A 26,402-nucleotide genomic window follows, 5' to 3' on the forward strand; every position below is an offset into this window, starting at 1 on the left:
TATCAGACGAATACAAGCACACAACCCCCTTCCTAGTTACACATTAGTCAAATAAATCTTTCGTGTGCTCATACAGTGTGCACAAGATCATATCTGCAATAATTGAAGCGAATAGGGTGGGATTTATAGTTATAATATGTCTGACTCAATGAAGTCTCAAATATCTCATCTACAGAATATGATGTTGAAATTTATATTTTATATTAAATTTGGTGTTGGTCCTTTTTTCATCAAAGCCATTCAGACACTTAATGCAAATCATAAGCTTTCTTTTAAACTGAAAAGGAAAAGCTCAGTCACTAGCTCTTCCTCTGTGTGAACTGAAGCCTCTGAGAATGACCCTAGATTCATGTGAAGCTGCTTTAACTGTTGGACATTCACAGCAATATAAACTTATCAAGTGTGAAGGTGTTTTACATGATGTCTAATGCTCTGATATTAAATATGTAGATCTAGATAGTATGAAGTACAGAAGTGTTTCAATGTACGACTATGGCAATGCTGCTGTTTCCATTTGAGGTTAAGAAAACTGTGAGAATTGAGATAAACATATAAAGGTATTGACACTTGGTTCAGTTAAACATCCACTCTAGACAAAGGTGAGAGAACCAACCAGTGGAACATATTACTGGTTTCGGTTTAGAACCTCAGCTGAGTTTTTCCACTCTGCAGCCGGCGGGCCTTTTTTTTTTTTTGCGCTGAATACAATAACATTTAACAAATATATCAAATATATTTCTATATAACATAAATGTAAAATAAAATGTATATATAATGTTATATATCAGATTCTTATTTTTTTTATTCATGAGAATATTTTTAGATTGCAAAAAATAATGTGACAATTAGCACCAGTCTCCAGAGTTTGATATTAAAATGTTAAAATATTTATTCTTGACATTAAGTATATGAAACACATATTTTAAGAACATGCTATATAATCAAACACAGATGCTGTCGCTTGCTGAATATCATCCACGTCAGTGAACTGAAAGAGCAACAAAGAAAACAATATTAACATTCAGCTTTTTATTAATATTAACAATAATCCAAACAAACGGCTCTATGATTTGTTTGAATAACAGCTCAGCAAGAATTCTAAACTATTATCGAAACTAACAGTAATGAATTTGACTAAAACTATTATTGATGGTTTCACATATTTGACCTTATTGTGATGTTAGTGGTTTGGGTCATGAGGCTGATATATAACTCGTGTCTGAAGTAGATCAGGATCATATTTTTCCAACCGTTCTGTTTTTCCAACAGCAAAAACTAAAAATGAGACAAGGCATTCAGATTTAATGTTTACTCAAGGGTAGATTATTCTGTCTTAAATGGTCAAGATATGCTGAAGACACCTAAAAACCAAAATAGTAAAAAAAATAAGGAAACACTTCACATGCCTGAGAAGAGCGTGATAGTGATATTTTAAGACTACAGTATATCTCATTTGCTTATTATGTATTTAAATAAAGAATAACTCACCGATCAGCACAATGAGCAGAAGCCCGTTCATCAGTCCAGATATGATGATAATAATAATCTGCCATTGTGTCTGATTCTGATCTATAAACTCCAGCGCTGTATGATTGTGACACTCAGTTAGTTGAGTTGATTCTGTAATGAAAGTGTCCAGAGTTACAGTAATAACTGACTGACTTTAATATTTATATTATTTTCATCTCTGTGTGTGCAAAATTATGTTGTGTGTAAAAAAAGTGTGTAAAAAAATCCTGAAGTAGTACATAGCCTAACAAATGTAATTATTCACACTGATCATCAATATGACTTGATCAATAGAGGAGTAAATGAACTCACCGGTGAAGTGCAGTCTGGTGCTGTTGCTGAGTTTTGGAGGTGTGTGTGTGTTCATACAGTAATAAACTCCTAATTCATCAGCGGTCACATTATTAATAAACAGACGATGTTTAAACTGCAGTGAATATTTCTTTCTGAATGTTTTATTTAAGTAAAAAGGTGATATTGGTGTTGGGAATGATCGTAGAATCACTGTTGGAGGATCTGGTGTTTTCAGTAAAATCCAATAAACTTCATTTTCATCAAGATCACAGTTTATGGTCACATTTGATCCCAAATCAGTGAGTTGATCTGAGACTGCAGCTCGGCAACAGATTAATACATCTATAAGATATAAATAAATAAATAAACATGCATTAAAATTCAGTATTACCCAATTAAAACTGAAATATAAAACAATTTAGTTTAAGTTTGTAAAGTGCATGTAAATATATAAAAAAACTCACAGAGCTGAAGCTGAATGATCTTCATGTTGTCGAGATTAAAACACTTCAGAATGATTCTGTTTCTCTCCACACAACATATAGATGAATCTACTGCAGCTCTGAAGAAAACACAGGAAGACAAAAACCTTCCACATCAAGCAGAGGAAGTCTAAAAGTCTGACCACAACATCTACTGCCCTTATTACCATCACCACTTTATTAATAAAAAAACATTTTGTGCTTTTATAACCACTGTTTTCATGAGGTATTTGAGCTTGTTTGATCTTGAACACATTGACTTGACGTGTGTTTTATTAAAGGTGCATTCAGTAGTTTGATTCTAATTTAAATCAAAATAAATTGTGAAGAGTCATCTGACATAAGATGAAGACTGTAAACATAGTTTTCTATAAAAAAAGTGTGTTAAAATGATGTGAACCGCTGTGTTTTATTATTCATCAGAGAGATCCTCACGCTCATAAAGTGCTGAATTGATGACATATTTTTGTAGGTCAACCCAGAAGTTCGCATCACTGGTTCCCTCGACAAAAAAGCCAATAGGATTTTCCCATTGTCTTATTGCAGAAAAGTTAGCTCTGTAACAGAAAAGTTAGCTCTTTCTAAACATAGAAAGTTTATGTTTATCATGATAATCTTCAGAAATGAACACACCTTCCATGAATTTTGAAACCTTGGTAAATAAAATCACCAGAAGTGAATAATAAATAGCTAAAGTTAAGCTATAAACTTTAACATCACCAACATCAGGATTACAAAAATACATAATCTCTGCAACACTTTATTGGTTGCCGCCTCAGATACGTTAGCATTGTTGTTTGGTGATGTGAAGCCCAAATTACTTCTTACAAATAAGGAAATGAATTCTTGTGTAGACTGTTCTTTAAAACTCACTAGTATCAGTGTAGTTCAGATAAAACTCAGAGAGGAGCTGATCCAGTGCTGTGTTTAACACAATCGTGGTCTCGGTAACTAAAGTTACAAGAGTCAGTGAAACGACTGGCTGCAGAGAAACATTCACTAAAACACCTGATTCTAGATCTGTGGCTGCAAACAAACATCTTCAAGGAGTGACTCAGGAGGCCTGTCTCATAAAGTCTGTTGAACAAACTCACAGTTACAGAGTTGCTTTGCAAACGCTATGTGTCTTAGATCAGTTTCAGTCTCATAATGCTCACTATATAAATGTTCTCTGTCAACTCTGGCTTGTTTTGAGTTATGAACTCAGGAGATTGTGACCTTTACAGCGAACAACCAAACACATGAAACCAAGAGAGTAACAGCTGCCATCCAGTGGTGAGAGCAGAGATCTCCAGTGTGTGGATCGAGTGGAGAGTTACAGTGTTCAGCCTCTAGAGGGCAGTAGAGAACTGAAATGTCTACTTTACAGCTGGCATTCATTAGAAATTCAACTATTTTAAAAATGCATCTTATTGATTTTATTATGAACGATTCTTTCATCCATGTGTTTTATTTTTTGACATTATTTTGACATTTTGCACCTCATCATTTTTAACCTGTTAAAATCTAGAATAGGCTTATACGCAGATAGTAGATACAGTATGATGACATAATAAAAGCTTCTGTAAATAAATACAATTTAAATTATCATATTTTCTTTTAATATACATGTGTAAGTACATCCATGTGTATATATATATAAATGTATTATTCATTTAATGAATATAACTGTTCATATTTGAAAGTGCTGAACAGAGTGATAAATGTTTAATATGAGAATAAATGTAATTAGGTTATATTATATGTGTATTTTATCTTATTTAACCATAATCATGATAATTTGCAATGTAACTGCTGCGTCTTCCGCACAAAAACCACACAAACTCCTTTTTACAGCATTTCATTTAGTCACTCCCCTTGCAGTCCTGTGCAGAAGGGCTTTGCTCACTGACAGCTATTTCCCGCTCTACTTCATGTAAAGTGAATTATCGATGCTTCCTTATTTCCTATGATGTTCGCAATGCCAATCGGACTGAACATGTACCGACCGAGGACCAAGGCGGGGCCTTTGGAGTCGAAGCGGTGGAGAGACTGAGCGCAGTGGATGGCTCATAAGTTCGTAGCGCAGGCAGGGTGACGGCTGACCAAGGTGGAGCCGGAGGGACGAGGGAGCCTGGTGGAGCCGGAGGGATGAGGGTCTCTGATGGAGCCGAGGAAGGGAGGAGCCAAGGCGAAGCCGACAGGCCGACAGGTCGACAGGCCGAGTTGGAGTGACCGGACCAAAGATGATGAATAAATGTCAAAAGGATCAAAACAACACAAGGATTATTGAAGGAGAACTTGGTAACTTTTTTAACTTAATAAAACTGTCTAGAAATCATTTGGATGGTTAAACAACCTGTTCTGGTGATACTGGTGACTTTCCCCGCTCCCCCCAGCGTTCCCAGGCGGAAAACCAACCTTGCAACTTGGGGACTACCGTCCCGGCAAGATATAAATTGGAAGTCTCGTGAGAAGCGAGAACTAGAACGACCGCGAAACACAAATTGCTTTACGGCAATTCGACATAAACACACACGCATGTATGATGTATTACCAGATTACCCACCTCGGTAGACATAGCTCCACACAATACAGTTGGCTTGCTCCGATCAAAACAAACGCACATGAGCAGCGGTAGAGAGGGGGAGGAGGCCGCCGCAAGTGAGTTTTTTACGACAGTGTTGTGAAATATACGCCCCCCCACAGCTGTAGGGGGATCTCGTGGGGAAAACATGCGACAACAAAAGGGAAAATCAGCGAAGAAGTGACTAGAGTTCGCTAGAGTTACCGAGTTCTCCTTTAAATAACTCAGAATCAGGAAATCCAAACAATAAACAAACTCCATGAAACATGAATGTCAGCAGAGACTGTGTTTACTAGTCTATCCCCGTGAAGGCCTCGTCGACAAGCCAGCAATCGGCACAGATCTTTAGCAGAGACCACAAGAACCAGACAAGTCCTCCACACAGATCCTATGGCCAGCTTCGGCTCCATTCCAGCGTGATGAATCCGATCTTCAAGCAAAAGGAACTGGATGAATATTTGAATGCTTCAGATCCTGATCTGAATTCTGACTTGTGATGCAGCCTGAATCATAATAATCACACCGTGTTCGTCCATTGGCCAGAGGAGAACTGGCCCCCTGACTGAGCCTGGTTTCTCCCAAGGTTTTTCCTCCATTCTGTCACCTAATGGAGTTTGGGTTTCTTGCCACTGTCGCCTACTATGGCTTGCTTAGTTCTAGTGACACTAAATATTCAACAATATTATTGATCTGACTGTACTGACCCTGTTGTATGAGAGCTGAACTGAGCATGGACGATGAAAACTGCTTTAGATGAAATTAACTAATTTACTAATTTAACTAATGAAATAATAGATGATCTTCACAACGTAACTGAATCAACACTAAACTGACTTCAGCTGAATATCTCTATCACTGTTTTAATACTACTTTTTAAAAATTATTATATTCTTCAACTCCATCTGGTCTTGTCATTTCAATTTCTCATATATACAGCTTAAACCGTGCCTGCCTACATCCCTCAATTTCCATCTCTTAAATTTTAAGTACTACATTTTCCAAACAACAGAAATGATTGCAAACTCTTCTATATGTCAACAAAGCGTGTGCGTCCTTGGATGACACCAGACGCAAGTGACGCAAGCTAGCTAAAGATATGCTTTACTTTTTTTTTTTACTTACTTTTTTTTTGAGTGAAAACATGTTTTGTTTTATATTTGTATGACTTATGAATGTAGGTCTTCCAAAAAAAAAAATGGAGAAAAGAGTGACTCACAGGTGCCAATTCTCCTTCCCTTGTAATGCTTTTATCGACTGCCGATTGATAGTCTGGATCGACGGCTTTAATCAATAGAACTCTCACACCAAACTGCTTTAAGTTAATTTGGTTACTTAAGAATCTTTACAGAATTTGTACAACTCCACAGCCAGTTTCAGTTACTTTAGAAACTTACAACCTATAAGCACTTTGTTTCAGTTACAGAAACAACACATTTGCCACAACTGAACCTGCCGACACTTCCTCATTCAGTTCCTTTAGAATCCTCACAGAATTGTAACGAATTAGGCTTACACTTTATTTCCACTATGTTTCTTAACCTTCCAAGCTTTTCCTAGCTGAGTGGTGTATCAATGTAAGAAAAAGGATGGGGTCGTAAGTGAAAAGTTTGCAGGGTTGCTGTCACATACAGTACATATAAAGCACATTGGGGTTAATGTTGAACTGAAACCAAACCATTCTTAACTCAAACATTTTTTGTGTGGTTTGTAAAAGAGAAGTTCTCAGAGTCCCACATCTGCTTTGATCAGGATGTGATCACCCTAAAATGTGAGGACACTATTATAAATCAAGCTCTTTCAGTTGATGTGGCTATTTATTTATTTTGCTTAATCTGTTTATGAAACTTTTACAACATGATACATGTACAAGAAAACAGTGAAATATATTATTCCCATCCCGTCCTACCCATAACCCCAAACACAAAGACAGAAAACACAGTGAATACAGAATGAGGCTGTGTTGTGCACAGATAGAAAATGTAGGGATGCAGCCCTTTGGTCTAGGCCTAGGGAAACAAGACACATTTTCAGAAGTGAAATAAAAAATTAGGAAGTGTGAATTCTGATAGGCCCTTTGTTCCAAATAGAAGATGTTGATTTAGAGTCTTAAAAAGGATTTAAGTATGAAAATTGGAAACAAAATCTAGGTAACACGTTCATCTTCACTGCATTCATGTGTCTGGCTATAGCAGGCCAAAAAACAATTACATATCTACCGCCAGAGTCAACTAAAGTTTGTGAAGGAGAAAACTGAACGCACCAGTTGATTATGATTTCCACACCTCTAGATTTGCTCAAAACAGAATGAAATACTTGTCCAATCCATTTCTTGCGAATTCTGACTTGATCTGAGGTTTTTAAGTGGGTCTGCTGCATAAAGCCAATATGAGTCTTTATATGTTCTAAATGTGACAACTCCTTGCTGTTCGGACTGTTGATACACCAGGATATCATAAACACTAGTGATGGGTCGTTCGCGAATGAGCCGGCTCTAAGAGCCGGCTCTTATAGGTGAACGTCGGGAGCTGGCTCGCATATCTGAAGAGCCGACTCCATTTAAAAAAATATAGCCTATAGAAATTAAATCATTATGTAATAATGAAATAATGAATGAATTTTATTTTATTTTAAATAATTGACTAATTCAAAGAACAAATAAATTATTATATAGGACACATTCGTTTTTCGACTGTCTGATCAGCCTCACATTCTGTTCCTGTCAATCATACACGAGGTGTCAACCAATTATACGGCATGAGGGAGGGGCCGAGCCATCACACACACACACAGTGTCAACTGTCAAACACGGAGGAGAGGAGAGGAAAAACAGCTGTGAAAACAAAACAAAAGCAGGAAAATGAGTCGGAAGCACAGCAGCATTTGGAATCATTTTAATGAGGTAGACAATGTTAAAGCACAGTGTAGAATTTGCCTAAACAAAATCTCACATAAAGCCGGTTCTACGCACAACCTACACCGGCATATGCGAACTGTGCACCCAACTGTGAAAATAGCGGAGCTTCGAGAAACTAGCGATCCCGCTAGTGATGCTGGTGGAGCGACTGGAGCCAGCACCTCACGTGGAGATGTATCCACTCAGTCAAGTAGGCCGCGATCCACAGCAACGCAGTCTTCTATAATGGACCAGTTTATGCCAAAGTCAATGTCTGTATCAAAACAAGGCCAAATTGATATTGCATTGGCTAAAATGTTTGCCACCGATTTCCAGCCATTTTCGATCGTGGAGGACAGAGGTTTTAGAAATTATACCAGTAGTCTAAATCCAATGTACACAATTCCAAGCAGGAAAGTAATTTCAAAATCACTTATTCCACAACTGTATGAGAGCACAAGGGCTTCAGTGCAGGAAAGAGTCAAAAAAGCTACTGCAGTTTGCCTTACCACTGACTGCTGGACGTCAAGGATAACCACTAATTACATGTCAGTTACATGTCACTTTATTGAAGATTTTTCAATGTCTAGCTGTCTTCTAGACTGCTTTGAGTTCAGCGACCGACACACCTCAGAGAACTTGGCAGAGGAACTGTTGAGAGTGGCAAAAGAATGGCATGTAGATGGAAAAGTGGTCTGTTGTGTTACTGACAATGCGGCTAACATTACCAAAGCCGTGAAAATATTAAAGTGGACCCATCATCCATGTCTTGCCCACACAATCAACCTGATTGTAAGAGATGCTCTGAAGGTGATGAAGCCCACTGTGGAGAAAGTGAAAGCAGCTGTGGAATACTTCCACAGGAGCACAGTAGGTGCTGAAAAATTAAAGTCTACACAACACCAGATGGGAATGCCTGAGCTAAGGCCTAAACAAGACTGCCCTACAAGGTGGAATTCAACATTTTACATGTTGAAACGGTTTCTCGAGTCAAAGGATGCCATCATCTCTACCCTGGCCATTGTCAGTGCACCTGTTGATCCTCTGACCCAAGAGGAATGGGAGGTGGTGGAGGAGGTGTGCAGAGTCCTGGAGCCCTTTGAGCAAGTTACTGTGGAGATCAGTGGAGAGAGGTACAGTAAGCAGTTATTTCTACATTTTATCCTGTATTTTATATTACATTATATATATATATATAAATAAATAAATAAAAAAATCTATTCTCTCTTTTTAGCTATGTGACAGCCTCAAAAATGATACTCCTGTGTAAGGGTCTGCAGCGAATCACAGCCAACCGCCAGAGAGAAGCAAATGTAACCACAAGGCAAGTGATAGAGTTTATGGACACCCTATGTTCATCAATGGACAGAAAGTTCCATAGAATGGAATATAATCACGTGCTGTCAGAAACCGCTGCACTTGACCCCAGGTTTAAGAAATTAGCGTTCAGTGATGCCAGAGCGATTGATGAGGCTCTTCAAAGAATCACCTCAGCAGCAGGGAGGGACAGCCCCAGCAGTCAGCTGGCTCAGACACCAGGGCAACAGGAAGCAGAGGGAGCAGAAGGAGCCGAAGCACCAGCAGTAGTGCCACAAACGTCTGCTGTTTGGATGCTGTTTGATGAGAGAGCAACTGGGAATGCAGCACGAAGAAATCCCTCAGCAGATGCCATAATGGAGGTCCGATCCTATTTGGAGGAGCCTCTCCTCCAAAGATCTGCAGATCCCCTGAGCTGGTGGAAGAACAAGGCCTCTATCTACCCACGGCTTACTAAAGTCATGACAGGGAGACTCTGCATAGTGGCCACATCCGTTCCCTCTGAGAGGGTCTTCTCGAAAACAGGACAAATTATTTCTGAGAGAAGAAACCGCATCAGCCCCTCCAAAGTAAGGCAGCTTGCATTTCTGAATGCAAATCTCTCATAAAATAAAAATATGATCAGCATTGTGTGTGTGTGTTCATGCTAGTTATACAAAACATAACTAGTGAGATAGTTCATGCTGGTTAGTTATAACATGCCAATAAAGAAGAGAGAAAAAGAGGAACCAGTTTAATCCTTTCAGTTATTTATTTTTCTTTAATATGGGTTCTATTATGTTGTTCAGATTGTATTTGTTTTGAATGTTGTTTCTATACATTAAAAAGTTGTAATTTAAATGCAAATGTTTAATGGTATTCTTTTTTCATAACAAATCAATGCATTTTTAAAGAAATTGTGAGACATTGTGAGTATGATTTCATTTAGAATTGTAATTATGATGATTTCATAATTTAATTAGAATCGTTTTCACACCTATCATAGTCAAAACATATATTTTTTTAAAGAGCCGTTTGTGAGCCAAAAGAGCCGGCTCTTTTCAGTGAGCCGAGTCAAATGAGCCGGCTCACCAAAAAGAGCCGGATTGCCCATCACTAATAAACACTCTTCTCACTTGTGTGTGTATGACAAACATCCTGGTCCTCAGAGTTTCCACATCAACACCACTCCTTACTAGTCAATGTAACGTGTCATACCGGCATCAGGTCAACTCTCTGCAAACTACTGATTATACATTAAGCTGAATGTGTGCTGTGTGTTTCAGGAACCGTATGATGACAACAGGCATCAAAAGCATTTTTTCCCCATATACTACAAAAACAAAATACAAAATTCTGTAATATAATGCAAAAGAATATGTCAAAAAGAAGAGAAATGCAAACCTGGCATTCAGGTTTGTGACGTCCATGTCATGACAAGAGTTTAACCAGTTCAACAGGACCACAAACTGCACAACCAACAGGTACATCAACACTGAGTCACGTTTATATAAAACGAACTATGGTGTACTTTTCCCCCTTTTTCCTTCTCCTGGTTGGAATCAATGTAGAGGTCCAGAGGTCAGAAAGTAAAAGTCCTGCCATATGTTTATTCCACCCTCAGCCAGCTGATTTCACTCATTAGTTCAATCTCCTGGCTGAAAAACTGTGCTAATTAGCAAATCCAGGTGATTGGAACAAAATAATGGGATGACTTTTACTTTCTGAACCTGGACTTTACACCTCTGGTTGGAATATTTCTTTATCAAACTTTTTTGTTTTTAAATTGTGTGTAAACATGTACGCCTGTAATTTAATGTTAGCAATGCTTTGGCGATGTAAAGCTTTTACCAGGCTAATAAAGCCATTTGAATCTTGAATCTGTAGCAGTAGTGTGTGTAGGTGTGCATGTGTGTAGGTGTAGGTAGTAGGTGTGCCAATGAATTAAAAAAGTTAAACTGAATTGAAACAAGCAACACACATCCAAACCATGCTGATTAAACAAGCAAAGATCGAACAAGGCTGTGAGTTTGGGACTTCTGCTTTCTCTCTCTTTTAGTTTCTCTATTGGTCAAAATGTTACTAGTGTTAAAAAAAAACAACTACAACAAAAAAAAAAAACACAAAACACACTGTACTTGTTCCGATCACCAGCTCATCTAGTCTGACAACTAGTTTCTCCTCCCATCAGTTCATCAGAGAGTATCAGAGAATCAGTCTCTCAGCACTTGTTCAGTCCGTCAGGATGAAAACAGGAGAAAGGAACTGTGAGGAAGATCTTTCTGAATCGAGACCAAATATGAAAAAGAAAACAGGTAATTTATTGTTGTAAATAAACTGTTTGTTTGTTCATTTTTGAAACCCATTTTAGAAATCCATGCTGTATTTCCCTGTTGTTTTCAATTCCCTCTCTTTCCTTTTTCCCTGTAGGTCAGAATGACGATGTTGTTGGAAGCTCTGCAATCTTTTTTTTTTTTTTTTTTTTTTGTGAAAAAACAAACAAACCTTAAGTCAAAATGTTTTAAAGACACAATGGCAGGAATATATGAGACATCAGTTGGATAAATGTTTCAGTTGAGGATCAGGATCCAGAAAACAACATTTCCCCAGAGGAGTTTAAGAAAGAAGCTTCAATCTCATTCTCATGTAAGTCTGAGAACATTTACTCATTCACTGCTGTTCATTTCACTAATACTGGATCTAACGTCACATTAGACGGAAGGACGACTATAGCAACCTGCTGAAAAGACCAGCTCACCTTATTTTTATTATTATGTATATAACTTGTTTATTTTTCAGTGAAACTAGCCTAATACTCAGTGTAGCTTTTGGTCATGTCTTTTATTGATGATCTTAAAGGGATAGTTCACCCAAAAATGAAAATGTTGTCATCACTTACCCTCAACTTGTTCATACAAGTGTAAACCTGTATGAGTTTCTTTCTTCTGTTAAACACAAATTAAGATATTTTTAAGAATGTTGGTAGTCAAATAGTTGACGATAGCCATTGACTTCCATAAAAGGAAAAAAATACAATGGAAGTCAATGGCTACCGTCAACTGTTTGACTACCAACATTCTTCAACATAACTTCCTATGTGATCAACAGAAGAAAGAAACTCATTCAGGTTTAGAACAACTTGAGGGTAAGTAAATGATGACAACATTTGGGAGATATTAATTCTCAAAATTTAAGAAAGATTAAAGCATGTCTGCTCAGTTCACGTGATTACTGTTGACATCACTTACGTCTGATGTCATACGCAGAACACATGGCCTATACGGAAGCTAACAAGCTACGATACATTCTGCTCAAAAAGTAAATATTTCTATGCAATATAGTCAAATAAAACATATATTGATAATATTAGGCCACAGGCCACATATATTTTGCAAATATTAGGCCACAGGTTTGTGTAAAAAATGAATTGTTTGGACAAAGACGAGTCATACTTCTAAACAATGAACGTCTGATGTAGCTTGTTGATCATGTTCGTGTTTGGCCTGCAGTGTTTTGGTTGTCAGATGCTTTATATCAACTGTAACTAAAAGGGAAATCTTTTAAGTGTTGTTAATACATTAAACATGAATTGGTTCATTTATTATTATAAGGTTTTCTGCATGGTTTATCTGCTGTAACTATTATTTTGATTTAGTTGTTAGCATTTTAGCATGTTAGCATTTACTTCTTGTAGTTTTAGTTAATAGCGGTAAATTGTGTAGGTTTACAGTGAATTCAATGTTTTAGCAGAAGGGTTACGGTCAACTACAGATTCTTCATTCACTGCATGCATAGTTCTCATGACACATGCTCAGCTAAACTCTGGCTCGAAGAAAACCAAATCTAATTTAAAATACTAACAAAAAATAATTACTTAACCTCAAAACTGTTCAAATGGATAACCTGATAAATACTGATGTTCTAATCAAATGTTTAGATTAATAAGCAACTTTTGTATTGCTAAAAAAATAAAAATAAAAATTGCAATAATGTACATTGTTGCTGCCAAGAACATTTAATGAGCTCACTAAACAGATGATATTTCCAGCTACATGCTCTTCATAAGACTTCTGGCTGATGATTGAGATTTTTTTATGATTTGTATTATTGTTTGTGTATGCAAGCTTTGTACAATTGTTTAAAAAGCTGCTCTACTTCTATTTCTGTTTGCAGTTGCTGCTTCATCTGTGTATTTTCAGTCCTGATAAGTGAAGGTGAGCACAAAACAAAAAGGTGCCGCATGCCACATGTATAAATGAATAAATTGTGTGTTTACAGTTACAGTTTGTGTTGTTTCAGTGTCTCTGCAGGAAACAGTAGAGGCTGTTATTGGTGGTTCTGTTCTCCTGCCGTGTTCTTCCACTGAACATGATCTGAAACTTCAAGACATTAATGTACATTGGAGACACAATGGCAGCAAGATTGTGTGTGATATAATTGAAGGCCGTCATTCAGAGAAACAGGACCCACGTTACAAGAACAGAGCTGAAACTTTCCCAAAGGAGTATGAGAGAGGAAACTTCTCCATCAAACTCAACAATCTTCAATACACTGATGCAGGAAAATACATCTGCTACATCTCACACTCATCTGAACTTCCTACTGTACAGCTGATCATCATCGGTGTGTGAAACGTTGTTAAAAATATTATTAAAAATGTGTCATTCACTAGTAATGTTTGAATAAGAATTATAGACGGATCTGGTGTCTTTAACACAGTTCAGTAATGTTGTTTTTCTTCACTTTTTGTTGCAGAAACACCAGTAATTAATCAAGGAAACCAAAGAATGACATCATCACATTTGCTCTGGGTTACCATTGTATTCTCTGTAGTATTATACTTATAGCCAGTTTTATCATATTTTTCTTTGTATTTTTTTGTACAATTGTATAATTGTATCTGCCCTTTTCCCTTTGGAAGAACAAAGAACAGAGAAAGATATTGTGTAAATGTTTACCTCTGTAGAACATAGATCCGCTGCGCAGATCTGCAGACTGAAGTCAGAAGAGAACAAGATTCATCACTAAATCTTTATGTGTCTGCTCTACTCCAGTCTGATAGGTTGGGAAGTTATATGCCTGTCCTTGAAAATGGATGTTAAAGCTTCATGAGAATGTAAAATGTTGCTGCCTAGAACCTTCAGTATTCTCAGATATTCAGAGGAGCAAAATACCTTGTGTCTCATTGTATGTGGATGATCTTTATGTTCGAGACCCAATAAACTGTGGCGATGAAACAGCGTTTGGATCATTTGCATGTTGCAAGTTGTACGATTTTCACTAAAAGTAAATGTTTTCTCATAAATGACTCAGTCAAACAAATCCCATTAGGTACATTTCCTTTTCAATATGACTCTCGCATGGTTTCTGTTAAAGTCCCCCTGTGGTGAAAATCAAGTTTTTAATGTTGTTTATATGTCTATGTGGTGTTTTTTAATATGCTTTAAGACAAAACATGCATATGCATAAGCCAACACCATTGCTGGGTATTTTCTCCTTAAAACTGCAGTGAACCAAAGACAGTCTCAAAAACACCGTTTAAAATCGCTGGTGTTTCTGACATCATAAACGGCCAATCACGTCAATGTACCGACGGGCTTTAGCATATCATTAACTGCTGTGAATCAGGAGAGTTGTGAGAGAAGCCAGGTTATCCTGCTATAATTTTTTGTTGATATGAAAAATCGGGTAGATTTAGCAATATAGCGGGTGTATGATGTATATTACAATATTATGCCTTCCTCCTCTGACATTCTGAGTTGTTTAAAGCGTTTCTGATGATTGTTAGAAGGCAGACTGAGATGGTGAACGGGAACATAGCTTCTGTAACATTAGCAACACATTATTAGCTGTTTGGTAACATAGTCAAGCAAAAGGCTAATCATATTAATTACCGTTATGTGTCCGACGTTGTAAAGAGTGATGCTTTTGTGCAGAGTTTACCTCAGTAAGTTGGTTGAGTGAATATGTGATCTGGTGTGAGTGAGTGGAGGCGGGGCTAATCAGCATATTCATGGATCTGTGTATACTAAATGTGGCAAGGGAGTTACATTCAAGCTATTTTAAGGGGTGAAGATTTTTTTTTTTCACAGGAAAAAAACTTTTAAATATGTCATTATGGTGATCAAAGATGAGTTTTAAGGCATACAATTATTGATTACAGGGGTACTTTAAGAAAAAAAACAGCAAAGTTGTGCGGATTGAGGGCACATATCGACCGCAAAGGGGGGCGCTCGTGAGCACCCTTCTGAAACCTAAAGGGCCCTATTATTACAATCTAAGTGCATGGTCTAAAGCGCAAGGCGCAAGTGCACTTAGGGCGTTTATCAGAGTTTACCTCCAGAGTCTGAATCCACTTTTGCTAGTTAAAAAAAAAAAAAAAACTTGTGTCGTGCCTGGTGCTGCATTGCGTCAACTGATAGGGCCCAAAATGTCAAATGGGACACCCTGCGGTTTCATGCACAAACGTGTGTATGAAGTGTGCCATTTGGGACAGGGCCAGAATAGAAAAACAACAAGGTGCAAGGTGAATTGGAAAGAAAATTGAGACTGAGAATATGCCAACATGAATCCATATACATTTGAAAATGCATCTTTAATTTCTCTATGTTTTGGACTTTCGTCCACATTGAGATGGAGTTTTTGACTTGCAGAATAATTAGAAAAAAGTTCTCTTGTGGACTGCAAAACAGAGGTAGGCCTATTTGAAAACAATGACGTATATTTAGTCATGTGATGCATGTTGTTCTGATAGATATCGATTACTATTGTAACCCCCGTTCCATGAAGGAGGGAGCTCTTTCCGTCCTACGTCAAAACGAGGGCAGTTGTGTTTTAGAACATAAAATAGCATTTAAGTTGGGCCTGAATTGGTGAAATATTTTGCTGATTAAATGATCGTGCCAGAAAAATACAGTGAGAAACTGAGTATTTGTGGTCTTATCTCATCACCATCTCAGTGAGCTTTTATTGCGTTTTATGCTTGCACAGTAAAATGATTTTAGCATTTTCCAATATTTTAGTGTGGACGAATAACTTGAAAACCCTTGAAAACGCTAGTGTGGACGGAGGACATTTTGAAATAAAAACACCATTTTAAATGTTTCCAAATTAATGTAGATGAGGCCTGAATACAGTATAAGTACACTAATGTGATAATGAGGTGAAATGGGAACATGCGTGGGAGAAGATGGTGGGAAGCAAAGGATTCTGGGAATTGTAGTCCAGTGTGAGTCAATCATTGAAGGAGGAAGACCTTGTGAGAGAGGAGTGCCGGTGCTAGAATTGGTGGAGGATGTGAGAAGTAAATATAAAATAGCGCACTGAACAATGGCATCATGTTCAAGTCTCAGGAAACTAAATGAGACAAACCACAAACTAAAGATATCTATGTATTTAAGAACCGGACTGACCACAATGAGAACAAGCTTCAGTACTGTGTCCATTATATAATAAACAATACAACAATGCTGTAATAGACAATACAATGTTCTGCTTTTGCATCCATTTATATGAGTGCATGAGAAGACATGTTTTATTGCCACATAAGGATGATTTCTTAGTTTTGTTAATATTATTGAATGAGGGATGTTAACTAACACTCGCACTATTGAGTTTTTTCCTACATGGGCCATCGATTTACCGGTTGACCAACACGGACTGGTTACAGGGAATAAGATAAAGGGAATGGGGTAGTCCACTGGACCCCCTATCCTCTATAATTTACTTGTTAATCACTTTTAATAATTGTAAGAAACCCTATACACTCCATATGAGTAGATATGATAAATCATACCTGTAAAAAAATATATATATATTTGGTCTCTCTTTTATGCCTTTTGAGAAAACGTTTACCACCAAAATCATCAAATCCTTAAAAAAATACAAATAAAAATCCACAAACCTTCACTTCAATCCTCACCTGTATGACATACTTGTTGGATCTATTATGACTGACCTGCAGAGGGCAGCAGAGGAGCTCTGAAACACATGGACAAGACTACCAGCCAATGTCCAAAATATAAAGTTAACTGTCATAACAGAAGCCATTCGATCTGTGTAATGAAAAGGAGCAGCTTAGTTATTCTTCTACTACTTCTATTTCTACTTTTATATCAACATCTACAATGTTCATCTAATCCAACAGAAGAATGAATGAATCAAACTGCTGTGAGTGTGAGCTGAGCTTGTTCTCTGTGTGGTTAAGGTGTCGTTTACAGCTCTGTGGTGTTTCCAGTCAGAAAGAGATGTTTGCTGCGCAACTGCATAGAGGAAATAAATCTGGGTTACAGAATGATCTTAAAGTCTCAGATCTGTGAGTCTCTCACAGCATATTTGAACATATTTGATTGGTTTCTTTGATTATAGGCTATGTCTTAATACATCTATTTTCTTTATTTAACTTTTCATGTGATATTAAGCCACTGAGAGTCTAACAAACATACTCTTAACTAAGTGTGATAAAGTCACATTAGCTGCCACCGCTGGGGAAGCAGCACTGGCACACACATACACGCATATACGCACATACTACTGACCTCATTCATCAACGTCTCGTTCCTCCCTGCCATAGTCGCTATCATAGGAGCGGGTGCACACGCAATGATGATAGCACCTGGTCATTCATTCATTTCTCCACTCTCCCTTCCATATTCATTCCCCGGTCATTTCATACACTCACATTGCACTGTCTGGTTGTTTCGTTCGTGTTGTTTGTCTGTGTGGGCGTAGTCGGTCTTCTGGCGCCATTGGCCGAACCGAACGATCGAGTGGCGGCCGTTTATGACGTCATGGTGGGGTCGCGTCGGCGCATCGAAACCGGAAGCGGACGGAACCATTGTCTAGTGTGAATAGGTGTGTAGTAAAATGGAAAAATTATGTGTTAAGTGTATGGTGTGTGAATGTATTATGTGTTTTATTTGTGTATATGTGTATTATTAATATATATAATATATTGGGAATGGACAATCAAATAGATGAAGTATTTGTATGTGTATTAATTGTTATATGTTTCGGGAATTGGTGTGTCCCAAAAAGGGGCGGGGTTTGGCCTATTTAAGCCAAGGCCAAACCTGAAGTCATCACTTGTTAACCAAGTCGGAAAGCGAGAGTGCAATTGTGGTGCTTCAAGCAAACCAAACCTTTGTGAACTAGTGTACGGTAGATACGTTTTTTGTTTAAGAGTTTTCGTCTTTATTTTGTTGTTGTTGTACTTTTAAGTTTTTTTTTTCCTTTTCTTTTTGTGTGCACCTGTACATATACTTCACTGTGGACAGTCTTCTTGTTGGCACTGTAAATAAATTCCACCTTGCACAAAGTGCTTCTGCGAGTGCGCCATCCTTTTACATCCATACACGGATTCACATTCTCCCCCGAAGACGAGCTGGTAGGCTCGTCTTCATCACACTAAGTTAGAGCTAGAAGCTAGAAGAAGAAGATGAAGCTAAAGCTAGAAGAAGATGAAGCTACCTGTAAAGCTAGAAGATTAAGAAGATTGACTGCTAGCCCTATACAAACTAAAATCTTTTACAGCAGCACACAAAGGAGCTCAATATGAAAACAGCAACTTCAAACAATAATCACTGGAATGTGAGTCATATAATTTAATTTGTCTAATGCCTGTCTCATCAATGCTCTTTTGTTTTGTTCATAGCCTTAATGGAAGCAGGTCTTGTCAGGCTGTTCTACAGCCAATAACACGATGAGGTCACACAACAGTAAGATAATCTTCAGAGAAACACTTCAGAATATATATGACATTATGCATATATGTTACTAAATGTCATTTGATTTGAACTTGATACAGTTAATAAAATGACATTGTTAAGTGAACCAGGACTTCTGGAAGACATTTGGGGCTGTTTTTTTCACTCAACATGAACATGAGGTGTTAAAGGTATGCTAGGCCATTTCAGAGCGGCTAGCAATAGCGAGCCAGCTTTGAAAGCATGAGATCCCACCCTCCCTTCAGAGCGTCTCTAAAGCCACGACTCCTCCAAAACACATGAAGGCATACAGCCAGAGCAGATTCAGCAAAGCGGCACGAGAGACACCGTTAAAATACCTCATGTTTCAAAAAACATAACATTACAATAATAATGAACATAAACAACTTACAGAGCTCTTATTTGTACCACCTGACTGCTGGAGATTCATTTCAGCATTGATGGTTTTGACATAGAAATGTATAAATTTAAGTCTTAAGGCATGAACCACTTTGAGTAGAAAGTCAAGGGTTGCGTCTCTACATCATGGTTACGACATGACCTGAACGCAGCATAAGCTGGTTATTTTGGTTCAAGAGGAACTGTAATAGGAGGCTGCTGTTTGTTTGCAGACCTTGGTGACTGTTTGTCCACAACTCTGCATAGCCTTAAAGAGTGTGCTGATAACGTGTCTGTACGAGCTGGTGCACGGAGGAACGGAAATACCAACCCGATCTCATGAAAAGCGTCTCTATTCCACGCATTGTATTTATCGTGCAATTTATATAAAAAAAATTTGTTTTTACGTGCATGTACGTATATTTTAATATTTAGACCACTTCTATTATTGATTGATATCAGGTTGTGGAGATAGTTTCAACCAGAATAACAGAAAGTGTGGTAACGCTTTAGATTACTGCCCGGAAAGTACTGCGTAGTTAAAATTAAAGTACAGTGTAACTTTCGGTAATTACAGTGTACCTATAAAGTACTTGCGTGCAAGTATAGGGGAACAATATGTAAAGTCTTGGGAATAAAGGTGTAACAACCAGGGAAATACTGCGTAATTAAAACAAAATTACAGTGTAACTTTCGGTAATTACAGTGTACCTATAAAGTGCTTACGTGTAAGTATAGGGAAATAATATGTAAAGTTTTGTGAATAAAGGGTTAACAACCAGGAAAATAACAAATTATTTAGGCAAATTATTTAGACTAAGTATTTTAGAATCGTACTTTTGGGAGCAATTTAGCGAGTACATACACTGCACCTTTTTGTAATAATAGTGTATAAAAATACATAAAGGCTTTTTTTTTAATTACGGGGTACATATCAGTGCATTTATAAAGTAGGCTAATTTGTTATTATTGCAAAGGTGCACTGATTAAGTTTCAAGGCAAGTAAAACTATTGCAACTTTTTTTTAAATGCTGGTAAAATATACTCTTGTTTAGTCCGCGTCCGAGCTGTGCGCAGCTGTCGTGTAAACCGCACACCGGAAAAAAAAACGAAAAAAAAAAGTCGAATAATTTTTTTTTATGTTTTTATTATTGCTCACAACAAAATACAAACAATAACAGATAATAATAATGAAAAACAAACCATGCAGAAGAACAGAGACACCAGTTCTCGCGCGAGTTTCACATCAAACTCCCGCGAGAATGCAATGAACTCTTAAAGCTTCACCAAACGCGAAGCCATTCAAGCCGACCCTATGACGCCGACTCTCATGCACTCGCTGGTGACAGTTGGTCATTAGCGAAAAGATAAGTAAATTATGTGAACATTTCTGGGTGTACTGTATTTTCTTTTAATACATAATACAGAATAGAAAAAGACTCCTTCTTAAGATTAGGCTAATCAGTGGAACGATAGAAAAAGAAGAGGAGGACCAAGAGGAGGAGGAAGCCATGCAACCCACTAAGCAAAATGATGTCCAAAAGACGTCTTTTCAACGTCTTTGTCACAAAAATAGGACGTTGAAAAGACGTCCACTGAGGGTCAACAAGATTGTTTTACACGGTAAAACAAGATGGCGCCGCGGATGGCTGCCTCGGTGTTGAGCTCTCCAGTTGTTACACTGTTCTTGTTAGTTTGTCCTGTTTTATGTTTGTCATACGCTATCAGTTATTCCAGGGAGGAACTGCTGAACATTCTGCAGTGCACGCCAACTGATCACCAACCAGTTTTTGATTCTTCTGGCGTTCTGCGAAACATTGTCGTCGGTTGCGCCGCTGCACTGTGGAAACAGTATAAGACGCGCAGGCGTGGGAAGCGAGCTGGCGCACTCGTTAAGCTCAGGCAGCGCGGATTCAGAACGGCGCTGCCTAGCATCCATCTGGCGAATGTCCGCTCTCTCCCTAACAAAATGGACGAACTACTTCTGCTCTCACGCAAAAACAAGGACTTTACCAACTCTGCTGCTCTGTGTTTCACGGAAACCTGGCTGAACGAAGCCATTCCGGACAGCGCGTTACAGCTGTTCAGCTGGACTTTCAGCTGTTCAGAGCGGATCGCGATATGGAGTCAACGGGGAAAACGCGCGGTGGTGGGACATGCTTTTACATCAACAGAAGGTGGTGTACTGATGTAACTGTGTTAAGGAAGATGTGCTGTCCTGATGTGGAAGTGCTTTTCATTAACTGTAAGCCGTTCTACTCGCCGCGGGAGTTTTCCTCGCTCGTTCTCATCAGTGTTTACATTCCACCGCAAGCACACGTGAGCACGGCGCTGCAACAGCTGGCTGATCTGATCACAGAAACAGAACAACGACACCCGGACTCTGTTCTTATCATTCTCGGAGACTTTAATCAGGCAAAACTCACACGTGAGCTGCCTAAATTCAAACAGCACATTACATGCCCCACCAGAGACAATAATATTTTGGACCATTGCTACACCACAACAAAGGATGCATATCGCTCCGTCGCCAGAGCAGCTCTAGGACTTTCCGATCACTGCCTGGTTCATCTTCTACCAACTTACAGGCAAAAACTTAAAACTGCTAAGCCAGTAATAAGGACTGTAAAGAGATGGACCAACGACACAGAGCAGGTCTTACAAGCCTGTTTTGAATGCACTGACTGGAGTGTTTTTGAAGCTGCTGCCGGCGATCTGGACGAGCTCACAGAGACTGTAACATCATACATCAGTTTCTGTGAGGATTTATGCATCCCTACCAGGACTTACTTATCATTCAACAATGATAAACCATGGTTCACACCAAAACTCAGACAGCTTCGTCAGGTCAAAGAAGATGCCTACAGGAGTGGGGATAGGATCTTGTATAATCAGGCCAGGAACACATTGACAAAGGAGATTGAAGTGGCTAAGAAGAGCTATGCCAAAAAGCTGGAAAACCAGTTTTCCTCCAACGACCCTGCATCAGTGTGGAAAGGCCTGAAAGATATTACCAACTACAAGACACCATCCCCCAGCATCGACAGCAACAAGCATCTTGCGAACGAGCTGAATGTCTTTTACTGTAGATTTGAGACCCCCGATCAGACACCCCACACCCGCCCTGACCATCTCTCTACACAGCCATCAACACCTCCAGCCATCCCTCTCCCCTCCCCCCCTGCACTTCAGATCAGTGAGGATAATGTGCGTCAGATCTTCAGGAAACAGAAGAGAAGGAAAGCACCAGGCCCAGACGGTGTTTCACCAGCCTGTCTGAAAACCTGCGCTGACCAGCTGGCCTCTATCTTCTCACTGATCTTCAACAGATCACTGGAGCAGTGCAAAGTCCCTTTCTGCTTTAAACGCTCCACCATCATCCCAATCGCGAAGAAACCAAAGATCACAGGACTCAATGACTACAGACCTGTTGCCTTAACATCTGTGGCCATGAAGTCATTCGAAAGACTGGTGTTATCATATCTGAAGGACATCACTGGACCCTTGCTGGACCCCCTGCAGTTTGCCTACAGAGCAAACCGGTCTGTGGATGATGCGGTCAATATGGGACTGCATTACACCCTACAACATCTGGACAAACCAGGGACCTATGCAAGGATTCTGTTTGTGGACTTTAGTTCTGCCTTCAACACCATCGTCCCATCACTGCTCCAGACCAAACTGACCCAGCTCTCTGTCCCTAGCTCCGTCTGTCAATGGATCACAAGCTTTCTGACAGACAGACAACAGCTAGTCAGAATGGGCAAAATCACGTCCGACAGCCGCACCATCAGCACCGGTGCTCCACAGGGATGTGTTCTCTCACCACTGCTCTTCTCCCTGTACACAAATGACTGCACCTCTAAAGACCCCTCTGTCAAGCTCCTGAAGTTTGCGGACGACACTACTGTTATCGGACTCATCCGGAACGGTGACGAGTCTGCGTACAGACAGGAGGTGGAGCAGCTGGCTCTTTGGTGCAGTTATAACAACCTGGAGCTGAACACGCTCAAAACAGTGGAGATGATCGTGGACTTCAGGAGAAACCCCCCTGCACTCCCTTCACTCACCATCATGGACAGCACTGTGACTGCAGTAGAGTCATTCAGGTTCCTGGGCACCACCATCTCTCAGGATCTGAAGTGGGACACTCACATAGACTCTATTGTGAAGAAAGCCCAACAGAGACTGTACTTCCTGCGTCAGCTGAGGAAATTCAACCTGCCACAGGAGCTGCTCGTACAGTTCTACTCAGCTGTCATCCAGTCCATCCTTTGCACTTCCATCACCGTCTGGTTCGGCTCTGCTACCAAAACCGACCTCCGTAGACTACAGCGGATAGTTCGGACTGCTGAGCGAATCACTGGCACTACCCTTCCCACACTCAAAGAACTGTACTCATCCAGAGTGAGTAAAAGGGCTCGCAAAATCACTCTGGACACGTCACACCCAGCACACTTTCTGTTTGAACTGTTACCGTCTGGTCGACGCTACAGAGCACATTTACATTTACATTTAGTCATTTAGCAGACGCTTTTATCCAAAGCGACTTACAAATTAGGACTAAATAAAGCGAGTCATCATGAAGAGGCAAAAACAACAACAACGCAAGAAGTGCTCAGAATACAAAGTTCAGGCATTATTCAGAGTAGCATAAGTCTGATAAGTGATGTTTCAAAGGAATTTTTTTTTTATTATTATTTTTTTTTTTATGAGGTTAAGTGCTCACGGAAGAGATGGGTTTTCAGCTGTTTTTTGAATGTTGCCAGTGATTCTGCATTCCGGATGAGGCCGGGGAGAGCGTTCCACCAGCATGGAGCTGTGAATGAGAATGTTCTGGAAAGTGCTTTTGTGGCTCTCTGTGATGGAACCACGAGACGTCGCTCGTTGATCGATCGTAGGCGTCTGGTAGGGATGTAGACTCGGGATCTAGGGATGTAGCACCGAGCACAAAAACAACCAGACACAGGAAAAGTTTCTTTCCCCAGGCCATCTACCTCATGAACACTTAAGGTTCACACCAACCTTGTGGAACTGCAATATTGGTGCGAAAAGCATTAAAATGATCACACACAGACATCAAGATTTTGGATATGATTCACAACAATGGTGACAATTAAAACAAAAAAGCTTCATGCTGCAATGCATGATGGGTAGCTTTCATAGTACAAAACTCATCCTTGATTCTCAAGCTTTTTTGTTTTAATTGTCACCATTGTTGTGAATCATGTGCAAAATCTTGATGTCTGTGTGTGATATGATACATTTGCTCAAAACATCATGTGCACATGCTTTATATAGATTTTTGGTAAATCTGTGGTGGGTAGACCTCAGGCCTTCTAGGGGGGCATGCGGGGGCATTAATTCTAGCCTGGGTGCCAGCCCGAACCCCGCCCACAACATTTTTTGGTCGGGAAGTTCGGTCTGGACTCGCTCCATTGAGGAGCTATTATGCCCGAACAAAAATTGTTCGGACCAATCAAATTGTCAGGGCGGGCTTTATACGATGATGGACAGATGAGCAACGGTAACGTAATCATCCACGTCACCAAAGAGCGCTTGATTTGAATTAGTTTACAACAAAGACGACTGCTGCTGGAGAATTGAGATTTCACGAGCTCACATTTACAAATAAGTCAGATAGAATAAATGCGTATATAAGATTTCACACAAATAAGTCGATAGAATAAATGCGTATATGACGTGCTGTCCGAGGAGAGGGCTGTGGGCTCGGTAGCCATACTCCCCCGTATTCCTGGTTGTGAGAGAACAAGACAAGAGTGAGGATTCGGGGTGGTGGAGGGATGCTGAAAAACTGTCAAGGAGTGTTAGGTAAGTTGACAGAGTGAATATGCTTCCTCATGCTGATATAGGGTAACGTTAGACATGGTATTGTTTGATGACAAGTTGATATTGGATTGATTATTTGTACGTGCTCCTCCCGAACTTTGTTTATGAAACATCATGTGTAGATTCCGCCATCGCGTCTGTTATAGAAGATATCGGCAGCGCATTCATTTTAAAAGAGGAACAGAGAGCCGCAAAATTTATTTTTTTTATTTTTATTTTTTATTAAATGCTTGTAGAAGCCGCGACATTTTGTTGGTTGAAAATATGAATGAAGAACATGCGTCATTTACTCCGTTGCTCTGATTGGTTGTAGGTCTATCCAATTGAGTGCAGAGGTTTTTTTTTTTTCCTGGTTCGGTTGAAACCATAGTAGACTGTAAAAAAATATGGACGACGCCCCTTCGCTCTCTTCCATTGATGAGAACTGAAGCCGCCAGAGTCCCGATATGGCGCTGACATATTGGAACTTGAGTCTGCAGTAGCGATCTCGGGACCAGACCTGCGCAGTAGCGATCTCGGGACCAGACCTGCGCAGTCGTGAGCAGGAAGTAAAGCCGCGAAATCAACGCTCCGCCCTCACTCTCGCAGAATGCACTCAGGGAGAGTGGATTCTGCACACTTTTTTACAAATTGATTGCAGTTAGACAAGAGGCTTGTTAAAATATAGTAAATACAATCTCCTCAGTCCTCCGAAGATCCCGAAAAAATGTCCGTTGGTGCTACAGTGACTACTTCGCTCAGAGAACCTGTCAATCACAGCTGTCAATCATGACGTTACACCACCGCATCACATAACTAACTAAAAGCCAACTTATTTTTGAAACGGACACTTGAACTTACATCAGCGTGATAAAAATGACAGCAAATGAAATAAACCACCTTTGGAAAAAATATATTTGAAGTGTAATTTACAGTTTTTTTCGATTGCTAAACGACAGTGAGCACAACTGGAGCTACATGTGCAAAACTCTAACTACAGTCTGCACTACCAACAGTCTCCTGAGCTAAACAGTTCACATCACCTGCAAAACTCACTCCAAGTAACACAACTCTTAACACACGGCTCAAAACAGGCTCAGTGCAGCCAAACACTATGCACAACCCTCACTGAGATAACACACACTGTCACTCAGAACACACTGAGAGTAAAAACACTAGCATCAAACACCAATACAGAAAATACAAACTTTTCATCTTTACAGTTTGAACAATTTCAGTGACTTCATACAAAGTAATATTTTCTTCAAAGAAAAGAGTGACATTCTTTCACATGATTTATTTAATTTTTAGAACATAACAATTCTTTAAGGTAAATGAAAATGAGCAGTTTGCTTCAGTAGTCTGTAGTAATTTACAGAATTACAGTAATGAGAAAAAAGGTAGAAACTAAAAGTACATACTGTAATTCG

At 39.3% G+C, this 26,402-nt stretch overlaps 1 protein-coding gene and 3 long non-coding RNA genes across 4 annotated transcripts in view; 2 read left to right on the forward strand and 2 right to left on the reverse strand.

The window, feature by feature from the left end:
- Positions 1-26,402, reverse strand: part of LOC311295528 — a 108,799-nt gene that overhangs the window by 7,186 nt on the left and 75,211 nt on the right. The window lies entirely within an intron of this gene.
- Positions 918-2,129, reverse strand: LOC311296068. The gene is made up of 3 exons (XR_014628478.1): positions 1,489-2,129; positions 1,169-1,275; positions 918-988 (listed from the first exon to the last, which is right to left on the reverse strand). It is a non-coding gene; the product is annotated as an uncharacterized lncRNA (long non-coding RNA).
- On the forward strand, positions 7,678-9,846 carry LOC311296087 (E3 SUMO-protein ligase ZBED1-like). Its single transcript, XM_084417734.1, has 2 exons — positions 7,678-8,877; positions 8,979-9,846. Exons 1-2 carry the CDS (start codon positions 7,709-7,711, stop codon positions 9,667-9,669), a joined length of 1,860 nt encoding a protein of 619 aa, XP_084273860.1. The 5' UTR covers positions 7,678-7,708; the 3' UTR covers positions 9,670-9,846.
- On the forward strand, positions 11,152-14,277 carry LOC311295091. The gene is made up of 5 exons (XR_014628169.1): positions 11,152-11,355; positions 11,471-11,686; positions 13,214-13,254; positions 13,340-13,663; positions 13,796-14,277. It is a non-coding gene; the product is annotated as an uncharacterized lncRNA (long non-coding RNA).

Source organism: Rutilus rutilus, assembly GCF_951802725.1.
Source record: "Rutilus rutilus genome assembly, chromosome: 8".
NCBI lineage: Eukaryota > Metazoa > Chordata > Actinopteri > Cypriniformes > Leuciscidae > Rutilus > Rutilus rutilus.

Coding starts and splice junctions, on each gene's coding strand:
- LOC311296087 (XM_084417734.1), top strand. CDS start 7,709: ATGAGTCGGAAGCACAGCAGCATTTGGAATCATTTTAATGAGGTAGAC. Junction 8,878..8,978: donor GTGGAGATCAGTGGAGAGAG/GTACAGTAAGCA, acceptor CTCTCTTTTTAG/CTATGTGACAGCCTCAAAAA.